The 17,191-nt window shown below is 39.3% G+C and overlaps 1 protein-coding gene across 2 annotated transcripts in view; it reads right to left on the reverse strand.

The window, feature by feature from the left end:
- Positions 1 to 5,440, reverse strand: part of ccbe1 (collagen and calcium binding EGF domains 1) — a 57,752-nt gene extending 52,312 nt beyond the window's left edge. For both annotated transcript variants that reach the window (XM_012868944.3, XM_012868943.3), the window contains exons 1-2: positions 5,146 to 5,440; positions 4,964 to 5,044 (exon numbers count right to left, since the gene is read on the reverse strand). In XM_012868944.3, coding sequence (XP_012724398.2) covers positions 4,964 to 5,044; positions 5,146 to 5,249 — 185 coding nt within the window. In that variant the 5' untranslated portion in view covers positions 5,250 to 5,440. The remainder of the gene's footprint in view (positions 1 to 4,963; positions 5,045 to 5,145) is intronic.
- Between the last annotated feature and the right edge of the window lie 11,751 nt (positions 5,441 to 17,191).

Below are 17,191 nucleotides of genomic sequence, written 5' to 3' on the forward strand. Positions count from 1 at the left end.
TGTGGAATAAATTTAAATCTAATGTGAAAAACAGATTTTATGAAACCAAAGGAAACAAGAGAGAGTTCAGGCCTTGTGGCCAAGATGAATAACCAGTTTTAAGTGATCGCTCTACCGGAGCTTTACGGCCTCCTTCTCTGCTTGAATCAACGTGGGAAAAGCACTATGAATCAAATTAATCTACTTGGTTTCTTTAATACATTTCTGAACTACACCAAGTTAACTGAAAAACAAAGCTTAGAGTTAAAGGATGCACTGATGTCCATAAGGAAATCAACAGGAATGTATGTGTTACTGTAATGTCCCATTGTTCAGTGTGTTATCGGCTTGTTTCCCCTTAAACCACAACTCCAAGGTTCCTATGACAAAGAGTGCAAATGAAACATAACAAAATATTTAGTACCTCCATAACTGTTTCGAACAATAACAAAGCAACAATTACACATGCTGAACACCAATTATGTGTAATTGTCAAGGAGGTTTAGAGAGAAACGTCTGACTCTGACTGTGTCCTGGTTCTCCTCCAGGCAAGCATTTCCTTCACAGGATGGCTAAGGCCGACAGTGTATACATAATAAATCAGTGAAATCAATGTTTCATGTACCTTCTGGTCACAGGAGAGGTTATAAACAAAGATTATTAATGTTCCTCAGTCCTGAAGACGGTTAACACGCTGGATCTGGCTCTCATCCTAAATTGTCAGAGGCTTGGGAACTAGCCCAAAAAGGTGCAATAAAAGTGCAAAGACTTACTGTTTTCTAACATTCACTATGAAGTATATTCTCCTCATTTCTGAAAAAAAAAAAAGCAGGGCTATTTTTAGCTAAGAGGATAAATGCTAGGATGAATTTGAGGGCCAACAAAGATGGAGTGAAATAAAATCTTACTCTTACTACTGGCATCTAGCCTATTCAGTAATCCTGATAATCTTGTGTTTTGTTATAAACCACAAAAAAGGGTCTTTGGACCTAGAATATAATGGGGTTTATGGAGCAGGGACTGTGGTTTTGGAAAAAATACATGAAATAGAGTTAGCATTACCAGCACTTACCAGCAGACCGACAAAGGAAAGAAACAAAAATCTTTATGCAGATAAGCCACACTACTGTAAATAATGATCATAAACTGATCTCTGGGCAATTCATTGCAAACACGCAGCAGGCCTCAGCTCAGAAAGCGCTGCCAAAGTGCGACAAACAGCTCACAGCTTATCATCTTAATCAAACCCGTCACTGGTTTTAAGGAAAGTATTATGTTGCAATCACAGGAATTTGTGATTTAAGTAGGTTTGGAAAAGAAACCCCACAAGTCTCTTTCTTTCTTTTTTTTTTTACATCTCACTTTTGAGCCAAGCACATTTACCTCCATGGTCTGTAAAACTGTGAATACAGGCAGATAGTCTGCTAGCTGCACATAAGGCCTTTAAAACAGAAGAAACCAAACAGAATGATCTCTATGTGAAATAAGTGAAACGGTCCAAAAGAAGAGGCCTGAGTTGGCACCAGTCTCTGGTGTCTCCTCTGCTTCCTTTCACAACATGATAAATAGCTCCAGAATGAAACCTTAAGCTCTGCACACTGTTGCGTAACACATATCACAGCATGTGTCTTTTGCGCTGTCTATTTAAAACTTCTAAAACTGATTTATCGAAGCAACACATCCTCCAGAAATCGAATAAATTCAATTGCTCAACACAAACTGCTGGGTGACTAAAAACAATCATTATCATCCCCATCTTCATCGTCAGAAGTGAAAATTCAGCCATTACTGCTAATTTCAGAGGCAGTCAAACTGGCACCGATAAACAGTACCTTGCAAAAGAATTCACACCAGTTGAAAATTCTTCTGATTTTATCATCTTACGTCCTCAAACTTTGATGTATTTTATTGTTCTGACAGACCAGAGAAGTGATGCATGCGTGTACGCTTTCTGAATCATTACTATGTGGGAGCATCTTTTGTTACAACTACAGCTGCGAGTCTTTTGGAGGGTAATTCTGTCAGCTTTACAGACTAATAAGTCAGACTGGATAAAGCCTGTCTACAGACATTACATTTTCAGGTCTTGGCATCAAATCTTAATTATTTTTAGGTCTGGACTTTGCCTGGGCTATTCTAACACATGAAAACGGGGGATCTAAACCATCCAGTTATAGCTTTGGCTGTGCATTTAGGGGGTGTTGTCCTCCTTGAAGGATAGCCTCCACTCCCATCTCAAGTCTTTTTCCAGATCTTCTTCCCCGGATTGCCATGTATTCATCGCCAATCAACTCTGATCAGCTTCCCCACCGCAGCTGAAGAAAAGCATCCCCAGAGCATAATGCCTCCACCACCATGTTTCAATCCTGTTAATTATGTGCACTGTCACATTTCTCCCTACACATAATCTTTTCGTGTATAGGCCAAATTTGGTTTCATTTGACTACATCAGTGGTTCCCCACCCTGGTCCTAAGGGACCCCTGTCCTGTGTGTTTAGACATGTCTCTGTTCCAGCTCACCTGTTTCAAATGACTGCATGAACTCCTCTGTATGCCAGCAAGTGCTGCAGAAGCCTCTTAATCATCCATTCATTTAGGTCAGGTGGGTGGAAGCAAGCAGACACATAAACTTTTTTCAGCTGATTTGTAGAGTGCAGGACCAACACTTAACCTTGCATTACGATCAGAAGTCGTGTGGACAGATCCTCCCACCTGAACTGTGGATCTCTGCAGCTCCTCCAATGTGACCACGGACCTCTTGGCTCTGTGGTCGCTGTGTCTAATACATGGCCTTTAGCAAACTGTTAAATGGGATTTCTTATTTCTTCTTATTGTCACTTTTCCATAAAGACTAGACTTATAAAGCACACAACTACCATTCTCCCAGAATCTCTTCAGTTCCTCCAGAGCTAATATGAGCATCTTCTCTGATTTACTTCTCTGATTAAGGATCTAATTGCGCAGCCAGTTAGCTAAGGTGAATGACCGTGTTTTTGGTTTGTTGTTAGCTGTAAAATACTCTTTTTCCAGATGATGGATTGAACTGGGCTCTGTGAGTAGTTTGCTGGTTGTTCACTAATGCTCTCGAAGAAACCCGTAAATCTTTCAGAGAACAAGCAGATTTACACTGACAGGTTCACACTGTTTGCTAATCAGGTGACTTCTGAAGAACATTGGGTGCACTGGATTTTATTTAGGGGTATCAGATTAAACGTGGTTGCATACAAAAGCATGCAACAGCTTTGTTTTTGTTTTTTTTGTTCCTTTGTTAAAACATTTTAAAACCACATACAGTCATTCTTCTACAATGGCTTGCTACTTTGTGTGGATATATCACATAAAATGCTGCTAAAATACACTGAGTTTTATCGTTGCAATGTAACAAATTGTGACAAATTTCAGGGTTTATATCTGGGGGTAAACGTAATTGGAAATAGGTCTTTAATAGGTTTTATAACTGTGCAAGTTAATGAGCACCATAAGCACAGCATTTTATTTTTTTTAGAAATGTAAGTTTGCCAACTTAAATCTTGTTTAAGTAATGCCCAGTCACATTAGTTCTGCTACAGAAACAGTATGATGTCTCCTCATAGATGTGATCAAAGTCAAGGCCCGCTTTTGAGTTTTTGGTGCCCTGCATAAGATCCTTTAACTGATGATGCAGGGGATTGTTGGGTTAGTCTCCAGCTCACGCTGTGCAGGTGACCTGAAACGCACCCTGGGAGACATCATCATGGCTTTCAGCAGAAGCAGTTTTTCTTCTTTAAATAAACAGTGTGGGAAACAGCTTGTGACTGCAGCCAATAACCATAAACCAACATCATTATGTTAAGAGCGTGTTTTAGATGAGAAGATCAAACAGGATGTCACTTAGCCGTGGCCAGAGGTCAGTTGAGCAACGCAAAAGGAAACCCAAAAGGGAAAAAGATCCCCGAGAATCTGCCCTTTCTTTAGCTTGGAAAAAAAATCTTCCCTTAAATGGGACCCGAGGACGTCGATTTGCTATAAATGAAGATCTTTGAAACATGTTTGAAATTTGCTCGCTATGTTTTATGAGTGTATTTCTGAAGCGAAAACACACTTGCCTTTTAGCATAACTCACAACGAGTCTGTAAATAGAGTATCCCGTTCCGTTTGACCATTCATCAGCCGCCCCAAACAAGGTTACAGCATCCTCAAAAGTTTATAATCAAAGCCAATCTAAGGAAGCGGTTTGGATATGATACAGTAGCAGTTCTGGAGCTTTTGTTTTAGTCAAATGATTAATCTTACTGGAAGGCTTATTTTCAAAACATGAACACTAATGCTTGTTTAACTGGGCTGCTTTAAACAAAATCCATACCGTTTGTCACATGCGAGTCATTTTAAATCCTAAACTTTCCATGAGGTCAGTGGATTTCCAAGTATCTCTTATAAAAAAAAAAAAAGAACATCTTAATAGGAGTGAGTTTTCATTTTGCCTGTGAGGCTGTGAGCACTGAGGCTAGATTAGCTTTAAACAATCTGAACCATAGCCTCTGACAGGAGGTTTATCCGTTGTTTATAAAAACTCCCAAGTATCAGAGCACAACAGGGGGTTTTTTTCTCCTTTTTTGTGAAAAAAAACAACAACAGGTTTTTAATAATGATGCCCTTACACGACAAAGCAGACTTCTAATGGAGATTTAAATATTTTTTTGAATACAAATAGTACCACATGATAAGTGCATAAAGCATGTAGATTAACTTGTTTGTGAAAACACAATTCTGAAGAAATGTATTCACTGTTTTCTGACTGATATTTTTTTTGTCTCTTTTGCTTTATTGTTACTTGAGCCAATTAATAATAATACCCGAATATTTTAAGGTTGAAATAATATGTAAATTAATTAACAACCGAGCGATATGTTTGATCAGATTTATTATAATATATTCCAGGTTAACATTATCAATATGCCTTACACCTTTTTTTCTACTTTTACCACATAAATTTAATTTGGTGTACCTGTAACACGTCGTAACTTCTCCGTCCGACTTCACGCAGGGGTACTTCATAGTTGAAATGTTATTCTCAGAGCATTTCTCCCTTGGAAAAGAAAAAAAATATATAGAAAGAGTTTTGATCTGAGCTCAATATATTATTATTTTTTCTCCGTTAGTTTAAAACTGATGACGAAAAGCAGTTACCCCTCACTGGCATCCTCTTCCTGGTAAGACCAAAGCAAAGCTCCGGAGAAGCACATGCAGGTGACGGTGAGCAGGAGAGGACTCCTGTTGGGCTTCAGCAGCATGACGTCGGTCTGTCGACGGTCCACGCTCGGAGCGACTGCCTCCTCGCCGCTTCAACTTCTGCGTGTAAAGTTGGGAAGGAGGCAGGCAGACCCTCCCATTCACACAGCCATGGTGAATCTCCGACAACAGGACTTCAGATGTTGCCTAATTCTTTTGATGTCACCACCAAAACTTATTTGAGTTGTGTGCAGCAATACATAAAATAAATCTATAAAAAGTTTAACATGCTAGGAAATACCAGCCCCCCCCCCTCCCCCCAATTATGTGGGGGACACGTTAACAAACAAACAAACCTTCAGCTTGAGGGTGAACTGTCAGAGAAACTTTAAAAACTATTTGGCGAGCAGTTCCCACGGACGCGCGCGCACAAACACGCGCTCCTAATTATTGTTGGTCATGGAGATCTTTGCTGCCCTCGCGCGGCTGTAAATAGAATAGCAGCTACGTTCTTATTACGCGCGAGAAGGGGATGCGCATTGAGAGAAATTGGGCACAAAAATCAAGGAAATGATGAGGCTTTTAGACCCAGGTTTGAGTGAGGTGGGGGCATGACGTAGAAAACAGACAGAAAAAAAGCTTTACTGTTACTGTAAAATTCACAACTTCAGGCAAGTTACTTGTATGTGTTAATTAACGGAACAAAAGAAAAGGTGGAAAGAATAAAACAAGGTAGAGAGAAAACAGAAGAAAATAATAGCAAAGGGGGACGTGAAACAAACGTAATAAAAATACAAAGGTGCTTCACATCAAAAACAAAGGAAATTAACAAAGACAAAAACATAAAGTTCTTATTATTATTATTATTAAACAACTGAAATAAATGTGTTTGATAACCAGCTTAATTAAGCTTCTGTGTTTGTAGGGCATTTGGATTGAACAATAAAGTTTTTAGCCCTGTTTTAAAGAAGCAAACTGGTTATGCACATTTAGATTTACTCAAAGATTCTGCGTTAAGAAACATTGAAACTAAACATTGCCTCTGATTTATTCTGTTTTATTTTGCTATATTTTAATCATGTAAAGCACTTTGCATTGTCTTTGTACTGAATTGTGCTATACAGATAAATTTGCCTTGCCTTTTTTGCCTTGCCTCTTCTTGTTTACTTCCGGTGCTGAGGACACTGGACGAACAGGTCTCTCTATCTGATGACCTCAAAAGCCAAGATTCAAAAAATGCAAAAGTAGCTCTGAGATGTATTCAGGTTCAAGACCATTTGGTGTTTTATAGATCAATAACATGGTTTTAAAATGTAATCTTTTTACAAAGAGCAGCGATTCAGTGACTGGTGGGATACGATCAGTTTCCCTGCCATTATCTAAGACTTTAGCAGGGATATTGAGCTGCATTTTGAATGAGCTGCAGCTTCCTGATTAATTTTCTATAAACACCTGCAAAAATACGAGACATTTTCAGAGATTTTATAAAACCTTCCACACGTACGTGCCAGTCAATGAAATGTGTCAAAAACATACATCTTGTGGAAAATTATTTAGATTTGTTTTTTTACTGTAGACATTGAAACAAAAAAAAAATGTAATGTCTTGCATGATTGAAGAGGAGCTAAGACCAAATGCAAAGATTCTTAAATAGTAATCAGGTATTTATTGTAGATTTCAATTGAAAATACAGAATCTGATATGCAGTAAGCACTGCTGTGATTTAATTTCCAAAACTGTTTTGAGATTAGTCTTTCTACAGTAATAAGAAGATATGATTATATTAGAGTGTATTTTTGTTTGTATAATTGTGATGTCAAATGAGGTTCCAAGAATTGCTGCAAGAACACAGCAGCAATACTTGCATGAGTGGCACCCTGGGCATACGTCTTATTTTACTGCCTCATATGCAACAAAACACAAACACACACTCGTCCCATACAGGAAATAAAGAAAAAAAAAACATTTTTACTATGCTGTTTATCAGAAATATTGAACAAATAATCACTTTCATTAGTTACAAACATTAGCTCCCCAAAATGGCTGTGTTGCCCTGGGCAGAAAGCCATGTTGTCAAAGTATGCCAACAACGGTACCATGGCAAGAACATCATATCAGCTAAGTCATCACAAAAAAAGAAAGAAAAGAAATGCCAAGCAGTGTGTTGAAAGAGAATAGCAGACTTTGTGATTTAATTGCGCATCTAGGAAAAAAAAAAAAAAAAAAATCTACCAAACTACTGCAGGACAAACACACTATTTTTAGCCTGAGTCCCAGTAGCTCTGCATATGTTTCATCTTATCACGTTGAAACGTAACTGATTATGTGGCCAGCCTATGAATTAAAGCAACGTTCATTAAAAGCTGCCCCTTAGCTCTGCGGGGGGAGAGCAGTTCCTCTCACTCTGACAGATTCTAGGGTAACAACATATTAGGCAGCATGATGATGAGCAGGAGAACACATTGCTACTTTCATGCTCTCCTGAACCACCTTTACAAACACTCATTTACTGGGTCAAGGTATCTAAGAGGTGTGGCAAAAAAAAAAAAAAAAAACCTCTCAGATACTGCAGACCTTATTTATGAGTTACCTTGCCCTGAGTGTGGCCCCATCGCCTGCGCGCCTTCAGTGTTTACCTGCACCTGGAGAGCTGGAGAGTTCTTCGGTTTCTCAGGAACACAGGGTGGCATTACAGCAGAATCACTGAAGAGTCTGTAACAGATATCCTCGTGAAACAAGAGGACCGTGGTGTGGCTTACATCTACCTAGGCAATTTTTTTTTTTTTTTTTTTTTATTATCCGGGAGGGCAGTGAGGCATGATTAAACTCAATTCTGGACATTAGTGACACAGCATTAGTCAGTGCCTATACAGGGGAAAGGTAATAAAATGGATCCAATTACAAGACATATACTCTTGAACAGTGGGAATTGTACCTCTTGGAGATTCATTTGGTAGAAAATGACACCTGGAGTCCGATTGAAAGGGCCTGCTGAGGCGTGACCGTTTTCAGTGCAGGAGAAAGCGGTGTTTCACTGGTCTGCTGGCTTCATTACAACAGATCCTCTACTATCTGCTCCAGCTCTGCTCGGGAGGGCTGCACTTCAGCTCCTGGCCACTTGATGGCCCTTTCAGCCAACAGATCTCACCCCCCCCCCAACCACCACCAACCCCTTCTTTCGCCACTATCGTCATCATTGGCCACAAAATGGATGACAGCTTTTTTAGAAATACCAGCGTGCGTCACGACTGTGAGTTGCACTTGCTGTGCCGTTTATGTTCCACCTGTTCTGATGCTTCAGCAGCCGGAGAGGCAGGGAGAGATCATGCCTGCAACAAACAGACTAATGCTGTCGGTCTAATACTCTGCACAAAAGCAAGAGGACCCGAGAGACACAACTCACATCTTTTGCAACAGAAATCTAAAATAATTATCTGCGACGTGTGATCCATTCATTTAGAATGCCGAAAAAGACTCTTATGCTGTTCTGCATATTAGGTTGTTGGTAAAAAGCAGAATTAAAAAGATGTTTTCCATGCTTTTCACCACTGTTAATGATGACCTTGCTTTTAGAGATGTCTTTAAAAGTGTAACGATCTGTCTGAAAAATGCAGAAATTAGTTTTTCACACCTCTGTGGATTGTTTAGGCCACTTTTTCCTTTTACTTGCCCAGTAAACCGCCATTCTTATTATATCAAATGCAAAGGGAGAATATCTTTAAAACAGAGACAGCCATCGGCACTGAATGACATCGGACAACAAAAACATTTAAAGAAGGAATGCAAGAGGACGGGGTTTAGCATGGGGAGAAAAGCAAGCCCTGTCCATTGTTTCTCTTGATTAAGGAACCCAATGAGATATTTGTAAGAGCAGAAATTTAGCATTGGAGAAACCTGACCTGGCTTATTTTACCAAACACACTCAGCATATTCATTTGGCACGAGAACAACCCATACAACACGTGTTCTCGTACACTGGTGAATTACAATATGTGCCATGAAAAGTGATTCACTGTCTTGTGGGTTGCCGACATTGACAAGAAGCCTTTCATGCTTAATGGATTCCTCACCATGCAGGCCTGCAGCACAGGACTACCCACAAATATGTTCTTTTATTCTCTAAATGCTTCTGCACACATGGGACAGCAATGAGAACCCTCCTCTCCTCCCTCTGTCTCTCTCTCTTTGCACAGTGCAGCACTGCAGTGCCTCTCTGCACATGCTCAGACGGAAAGACGGAGGGACAGTCACATAGAGTTGGAGCTCACTGAAAATATGAACAGCCTTCATCATAGACACTGTGGTTCTGCAACCAGGCTCTGAATCATGACAAACTTAAGAATAATAGGCAACAATGCTGCTGACGTGGGCAAATTCATTCTTACATGAATGAACATAGGCTTTTTATAGAGGCGTTTCTGCTTTGTCAAGGTCACTCTGTCTCTCTCAAGCTCAGACTGCTCAGAATGAGTCTCTTAAGAGAGGGCTTTATTTTAGCACGTCACTAGCACTGGTTGTGATTTTTATTCCTTACAATCTGGTATTTTTTGGGCAGTTCATTATGATCAGTTTGAGACTCTCTCCTTTACTTGTCCTCTAATTAATCTGAATATGTGGTAATTTACTGAGAACACAATACTGTTTATATTGTAGGCACCAAAATTTCACAGTAAACCTAGGAAGTGACTATTTTTCGTGCTTTGTTTCATAATTAACACAAAAGGTGCCTTGCAAAACTATGCATACACCCTGAAGCCTTTCACTTTATACACATACGTAGATGGAAACACAGACATAAATGTATTTCATTGATATCTTGTGGTAGACCATTATAAAGTAGAGCGTTATTGTAAAGTGGAAGGAAAAAGGCATGTGGACATATGGGGAGTGAAGTGCAGGGAGCATTGTGTCACTACCGCCGCGTTGCCGTAATGTGCGTCAAGAAAATAACTGGTAGCGTGTTAGCTGTTTAGACCTGGAGCTTTTCGGACCATTTTATGTCGCTCTCTAACATCGACACATTTAAAATAAACAAACGACACGTGGCCTGGCAGGGGGGCGTGAGTTAAGCCTGGCGGCCCGCCTTGTTTATAATGCACTGAGGCAAACCCTGGAAGTGTATCTGTACGAGAGTGTGCTTATATATGTAAGATTTGTCCATAAGAGAAATGCTCAATAATGGTTGTGAGGCGCCAAAGACCCACTTCCCCACAGTACAGAGACAGATAACAGGAAGACCAGAGCCCCAGACGTCCTAAAGGGACCCCAGAGCACAGGTGCACAAGAAGGACCAACACAGGGATAGCTGGCTCCCCCATCCCAGAAAAGAGCAGAAGAGAGCCCCAGGAATCACCCTGACAGCCACCGGCAGCCAGCTACACCGGAGCAGACCCAATGCCCAAGGGCATTCTGCCGCCCCCATCAGGGCCCTAACAGAGCCAGGGAGCTCAGGTCCCACAAAGCAGCCGTTAGGAGTGAGCCAGCACACACCGGACACACAGCCCTTGGTAACTCTGTAGGAGCTGTGGAGGACCACAGCTCAGGTAGGAGAGTCTGTTGACAGGACAACTATTAGACATGCACTGTGCAAAATGGTCTTTATGAATGACAAAACAAAAAAAATGCAACTATTAAAAGAAAACTTTTAGCAGCTATGGTTCATGCTTGAATATCACCCTCATTTTAGAATCAAATTGAAATGTAAATAATTGACTGATTGGACTGTGTCAGCCACGCCCACTGAGGGGGGGGGGGGGGGGGGGGGGGGGCAAACGGGTCGATTGTCCTAGGCCCAGGACAGAGGGGGGGCCCAAAACATTAAAATACAGGCAGAAGTAATTTTTCAGAAAATATTTGTGCAAAACATATTTAATATTAGAGTAACTAAAAAAATAAATTATTTATATATATATATATATATATATATATATATATATATATATATATATATATATATAGATAGATATATTTCTGCATTAGGTATATGTAATATGTTTTCTTTATATAAGGGGCCATTAAAACTCCCCCCACCCCAACATAAAATGGTTAGACCATTAGCACAACTGTTGGCTGCAGCTTTGAAAGTTCGAGACAGCGAGTGTTTTCTTTAAGAAATCTGTTAAATTATCTTTTAAGTAAGGACCAAATCAGAATCTGTAAATTGGATATCAACCGTATTTTTAGTGAACATATTTGTTAATTAATAAACTGACAGCGTGAATGATTTGAAAAAATTGCAAGTGTTTGTGGCTCACTACCCAGACCATGCTGCCCTGGGTAGTGAGCCATATCAACCATATCCTCAACCTCTGGTGTTTTTGGATATAATTGATAAAAACTATGTAGGGGACCCAGCAAAAATGCCCTCTCAACTAAAGGCCAATAATGGGGTTAGTTATCTATCATAAGGTGGTATGAAGCTTCTTCCTTAAAGATGCAGTAAATGTTTATTTTCCATGCTTTCTTCTTGAGGCGATAATGAAACAGAGATGTGGTTTTATGCATAAAAAATATCCCTCAAGACAAACTATAAGAAACTCTTTTCAAATTAAACATGACAATCTGAGAACGAATGTATCAACCCTACAGCTCTACATTTAAAATTTCTAAGACCTCCAAGAGGGCTGTGAGTATTCTTCCTCCACTGCTAATAATGGAAAAGAGCCATCCCCCAACTTGTTAATGGCACTGCTTCCTTTTCCAACAGTTTGGGGAGACCCATTGTTTTGGGAGTGATTCAACCCAAAAGAAATTCTAATGGATACCTTGTGCATTCACTCATGACTCACATTCATGTAGAAACCTTCATCCTGCTCATTCTGAGATGCCTGAACTGAATGACGATTGCAAATTAGGAATGCCAATAAAATGTGCGTGTGTGTCTGTAGCTTGGCCAGTTACCTTAAAACTGCAGTAGATTGCTCTACTTGCACTCCTCAAGCAGGTTTTCTGCCAGGGTTTGTCACCACTCATTACCAGTTCATTGCTTTACCTTGAGGATGCTGTTAGTTTTTCTGAACCATTTGTCTGACTCGTCATCTCTGTCTGTCTTTTCATTCTTACGGTACTCAACTATAGTATGTAGACTTTATTTATATAGCATCTTTCACTGGATAAAAACCACAAAGTGCTTTACAACAAAAACAACCATAAAACAACACCAAATAAAAATATAAAAAGATAAACAGCACAAATGCAACATCATTCCGGAAAACTAGTTAAAAAAAAACTAGTTAAAAACCAGTTAAAACAAAATGCTTCTTAAAGTCATGACAGCATAAAGATAAAGGCAACACATTCCACAATCTGGGGGCCGTAGCTTTAAAAGACCGATCCCCTCTGGTCCTGAAATTAGTTTGTGGAACCATTAACAGCCCTTGGCTGGAGGATCTTAAACTACGAGAAGGTGAATATAGTTGTAAAATGTTGGTACTATAGGCTGGAGCTTGGGCACTCAGGGCTCTAAAAGTAAAGACTAAAATTTTAAAATGAACTCTAAAATGTAGTGGTAACCAATGTAAAGAGATTAAAACTGGGGTAGTGTGCTGTCCTGCTCCGTTTCTTAAAAACATTTTAAGTCTCAAATTGCTTTTCTCCCCCTACTCATCACCATGATGCCAACTTGCCAATATTCTGACTATCTTTGGAATAAATCTGTTACAGTATGACTGTTTTTTTTTTACCGCCTCAAGCATCCAAGCTGAGAAGCTGACAGTGATTTTCCTATTTCCACAGAGCTATGTATAGTAGTGAGTTAGGGAAAATATGCAGTTCCCCTTGTAGAAAATTACTCTCCGACCTTCATCCAGCTCTAAAATGTCACTTGAGCAATCTGGCTGAGTCACATCAAGTAAGTATGGCTTGAAAATATCTCATACACTGATGTATTTTTCTGTAGTATTGTTGTAACCTGATGTATTAAAGTCACAATCAATAAAGGTGACTTTGGACATCGTTCCAGTTGCTGCAAATCAATACAACATGCTTAACTGATTTACCTTCAGCCAATGACTAAATGTTTGGCGTTAACACGAAGTCTAATCCTCACATTTTGTCACATTACAACAGCAAATTTCACCGCTGAAGATGCCGGAACTGACTGTTTATATTTGTCCAGAAGGTAACTCTCATGGTGATTGCTCGTTAAGGAAATTAGAGGTGGGCACTTAGCCAAACAAACTTCCTACCTCCTCACTTACTGACTGCACTATTTCGACAGCACTTATCATGGCGACTGCTGACACACTTTTGCTTTGGCTAAAGAGACCTTGCTCTATAAGGGTATTCTGATTGAGCCAAGGGTTTGTCTCACAGCTCCTTTAAACTCCAGCCGGTTGATGAGAAGGTGTCAGCCAGGTGTGCACTCTGCAACCATTGGCCACACCCTCTAGTAAAGACACACCAGGATCGTGGCAATCTGCAGTGCTGCTTTGGTGTTCTTGATGCTGTTTTTTCCACAGATGTTCTGAAACAAACTACTTGGACCTTCACAGAACAGCTGGATTCAGGCTAAAATTAAATTAGGTTGACTCTATTTACTAATTACCTGAATCCAGAAGGCACTTGATTTCATTTGATGTTATTTACTTCAGAGAAAAGGGGGTTGCAAGCAAATGTACACCTCACTTTTCACACTTTTATAAAAAAAAATAAACTTTTAGGTCACTCACTATGTTACATAATTTTAAAAGGTTTAAAGAACATTTATTCTATTGAAAAGCACTGTATATCCTTTCTTGAAGATGATGTGCCTTTCCATTTGTTTGATTAAAGAACCTAAATGGGTTTCATGAGTATTATCCAAAACGTAACCTCTTTAAACACCTAAAGGCATTAGGAATTGAAGAAATCAAGGATGCACATTGACATTAGACCTTCCAAAATGTGTAAAATCAATGGTAAGGTGCCTTAGAGCAGCTCTCTTCAAATAGTATTCCCTCTTTGACATGATAGAGTTTTTTTTTTCTATTTGTCATCAGTCAGAGTGCCCACCGTTGGTTAATAAAAACTTAAATCATATATTTAATCACCTAAATCCTAAAGGTGTTCATCCAGTCCCACACTAATGTTCTATTCCATTTGCAAGCAGAACTCGGAAATCCCTGCTTCCAATTGGAAAAATTAACGGTTATGGCCACCATAGTCAGGCTTTACCCTCAGAAAGTTGGAGAATTTATTTTGGATCCAATATGGCAGCTGCTCGCATAAACAACAGTAAGCGGTGATCAAACATTTTTATTTTACAAGACACAGTTGTAAGAGTGTGTCTAAAACCTAAAAATAAAAAGTTACATGTAGCAGCTATAACGCTGAACCGAACAATTAAAGACCAGAGTTTGCCTGCGGAAAGTACAGCTTTAAAGGACATCTATAAGAGGTACAACAAACAAAACAACAGCTTTCCTGGCAGGCACCATATTGGAACCTTAGCCTTGTTTATTTTTTTTGAAAAACCTTTTACTTGGGTTTACCCTGTTCCCAGCTCCTATTTTTGTTTTCTGAGGCAAATGAAATATAACAAAACTTCTTAGCCGGGGAATTCTCAGTTGTGACGTAATTTTATTTCAGTTTTTGTCCTGCCAAATTTAGCCCTGATCAGCAATATTTTAAATCACAGAGCTGTATAGTTTAAAAAATAAATCTGGTCCCATACGTTTCACCATTAGTAAAACTATCTAATTATCCATATTTTACAGCCAAAAAGCGGTATCAGAGACAAAGACACATCACCCAAGCTCTGAAAGATTAATCATCCAAAGCTACTGCTTGAATCAAAGTGTACATTTAGCATTAATCTAAAAACTCTATTTTTATACGTGTTAACTAACGGGTAACAAAAGCAACAAACCAGACCAAGAAAAAGAAAAACTAACAACAAAGACACATAATCTACTTCTACTCATCTGACATTACACAGCCTTTGACCAAAATAATTAACTGTACCTATCACTAAACCGATTCAAGTCCCAAGAATTGTAAGACTTTTTTCTGATTTTTTTAACTCTGTATTGGAAAGTCTTCTTGTCTTTTTTTGTCTTATCTAGCTAGCTCTCAAAGGATGGGGGATGACGGAAACACAGATAAATGAAGTGCACAGTCCATCCAGTGATCTTGAACCTTACTGTGACCTGTAATATAAACAATCCCACCTGGTTGGCAGAAGGCTTCAGTCCGACATGATAACAGCACGGCCCAATACCAGACCAATGAATAACTCAAGGCAGGTAAATATTGACGCAGCATTCTTTCAGTCGCCTCTGGGGATTGTTTCAAAGAGGTTCAGCCAAAGGCTTATCTCTCCTTCTCCATAGGTGTTCGACTGAAGGCTGTGCTCCGTCTGGTGCGGCTTACAGCAATGTGGGGAGGATGTTTTAGTTAAATCTCTTCCACAATCATAATCAAACTCACAATCTCTTTCTCTCGTATGACAGAGGGGAAGAAAAAAACCAGAGGATTAAAGAACATGGATGATACTCTCGCCAAGCAGTCTTGAGTAACAGCTGATCACCCTGATGTGTCTCTACTGTAGCTTGTTAGTTAGGAAATTCTTCTGAGGAAGACGTCTTTATCACATCAGCAAGTGTGAATCAAATCAGCAGCCATTACATACTGTAGTGGATGCTGTGTGTTGTAGAGAGTTGTAGTTCTAAACCTACAATTTCATTCAGTCTTATCAAAATGGGAGACATATCTCTCACAGAATTGAGAGAAAAATCATTTGGAACATTTAATAATAGCTCATTAAAGCATTTAAAGAACACATATTGTCAAAGCAAATGATTGAGGATCTGAAGACATTTTTTCTTTCAGAAAAAAAAAAAATCTGTTCAGAATCAATTCAGGGAATTAAGCAGCACCATGATTCAATGAGTAATAAAAGCTCACAGAGGTAAAAAAAAATGATCTCTTCATGACCAGAATCTGTGGAGAAATCAAAACAAGTTATTCTGTTGAAAAACACAGCATAATGCAGCATAACGTAAATTACCTGAAAAAGTAAGCCACATCTTAGTGCGGGTGCCTTTGGAGTTCTCTAGGTTTAAAAAAAATTGGTAGTTTTAATTTTCTTCAGCATTTGACTAATGTATCTTTCAAATTCTAACCAATCAGAAGCTGGAGAAATGATAATGCAGCCAAACAGGAATGGTTTAAAAGGTTTATTGAAATGCTGGTGTAGCTGGAACAGAAACTGGCTGGAGCACATTCTAGAACCGCTGCAAGGAGGGGAGAAAAAGGTTAGGATGCCCAGACCAACTCGGTGGGATGCAAAGTGCACTGAATAAAAGCCATTTTGATTTGTTTAAAAATTAGCTTATTTACTCTGGATGCATCTTTAGTTGAATTGAGAAAACTAAAACCCAAGAACAGAGGAAATAACATTTGTAGTTATAAAGACCAGGAAATATCTGAACTGGAAGAGCAGATGGAATGTAATCATCTAACCCTCATCCTCCCTGCTTGCTACGTTCTGTTCACGTACGTGCACGTCCGACTGACGGAGCAACTTAATACTCATACTGTTATTATGTTAATTAATGAGAACGGTTCCACATCCTCCGTGACTACTCCGGACATCACTGTCAACAGACACGCTCTCTGTCGTTTATCATCAAATTATGGACCAACTCCAATTTTCTGTTCCAGTCCATCAGGCTCAAAAACAGGAAAAAGAACATCAACAATTAGGTTTGTCAAAGTTAAATAGTGTAAATAGAGATCGTTCCCCACAAAGTACATTTTTTAAGAGTTTACAATAAAATTAACTTTTTTATTTAAATAACAAACCACGTTTTTTGCACCAAACAAGGAAGCAGATTTCTAATTTCAACATTTAATCTGAAACGTGGTAATCGTTTCCAAATAAATTTGCTTTCTGCTTGTATGGACAACGATCACACATGCTCTCTTCGGGCTCCCAGGAACCTCAGAGCGGAGCTAGACGGAGGAACCGGAGATAGTGGGAGGCTTTGCCTTTCATGGAGGCAGTCTGGACCGGAACGGACAC

This window comes from Fundulus heteroclitus, chromosome 8, assembly GCF_011125445.2.
Source record: "Fundulus heteroclitus isolate FHET01 chromosome 8, MU-UCD_Fhet_4.1, whole genome shotgun sequence".
Taxonomy (NCBI): domain Eukaryota; kingdom Metazoa; phylum Chordata; class Actinopteri; order Cyprinodontiformes; family Fundulidae; genus Fundulus; species Fundulus heteroclitus.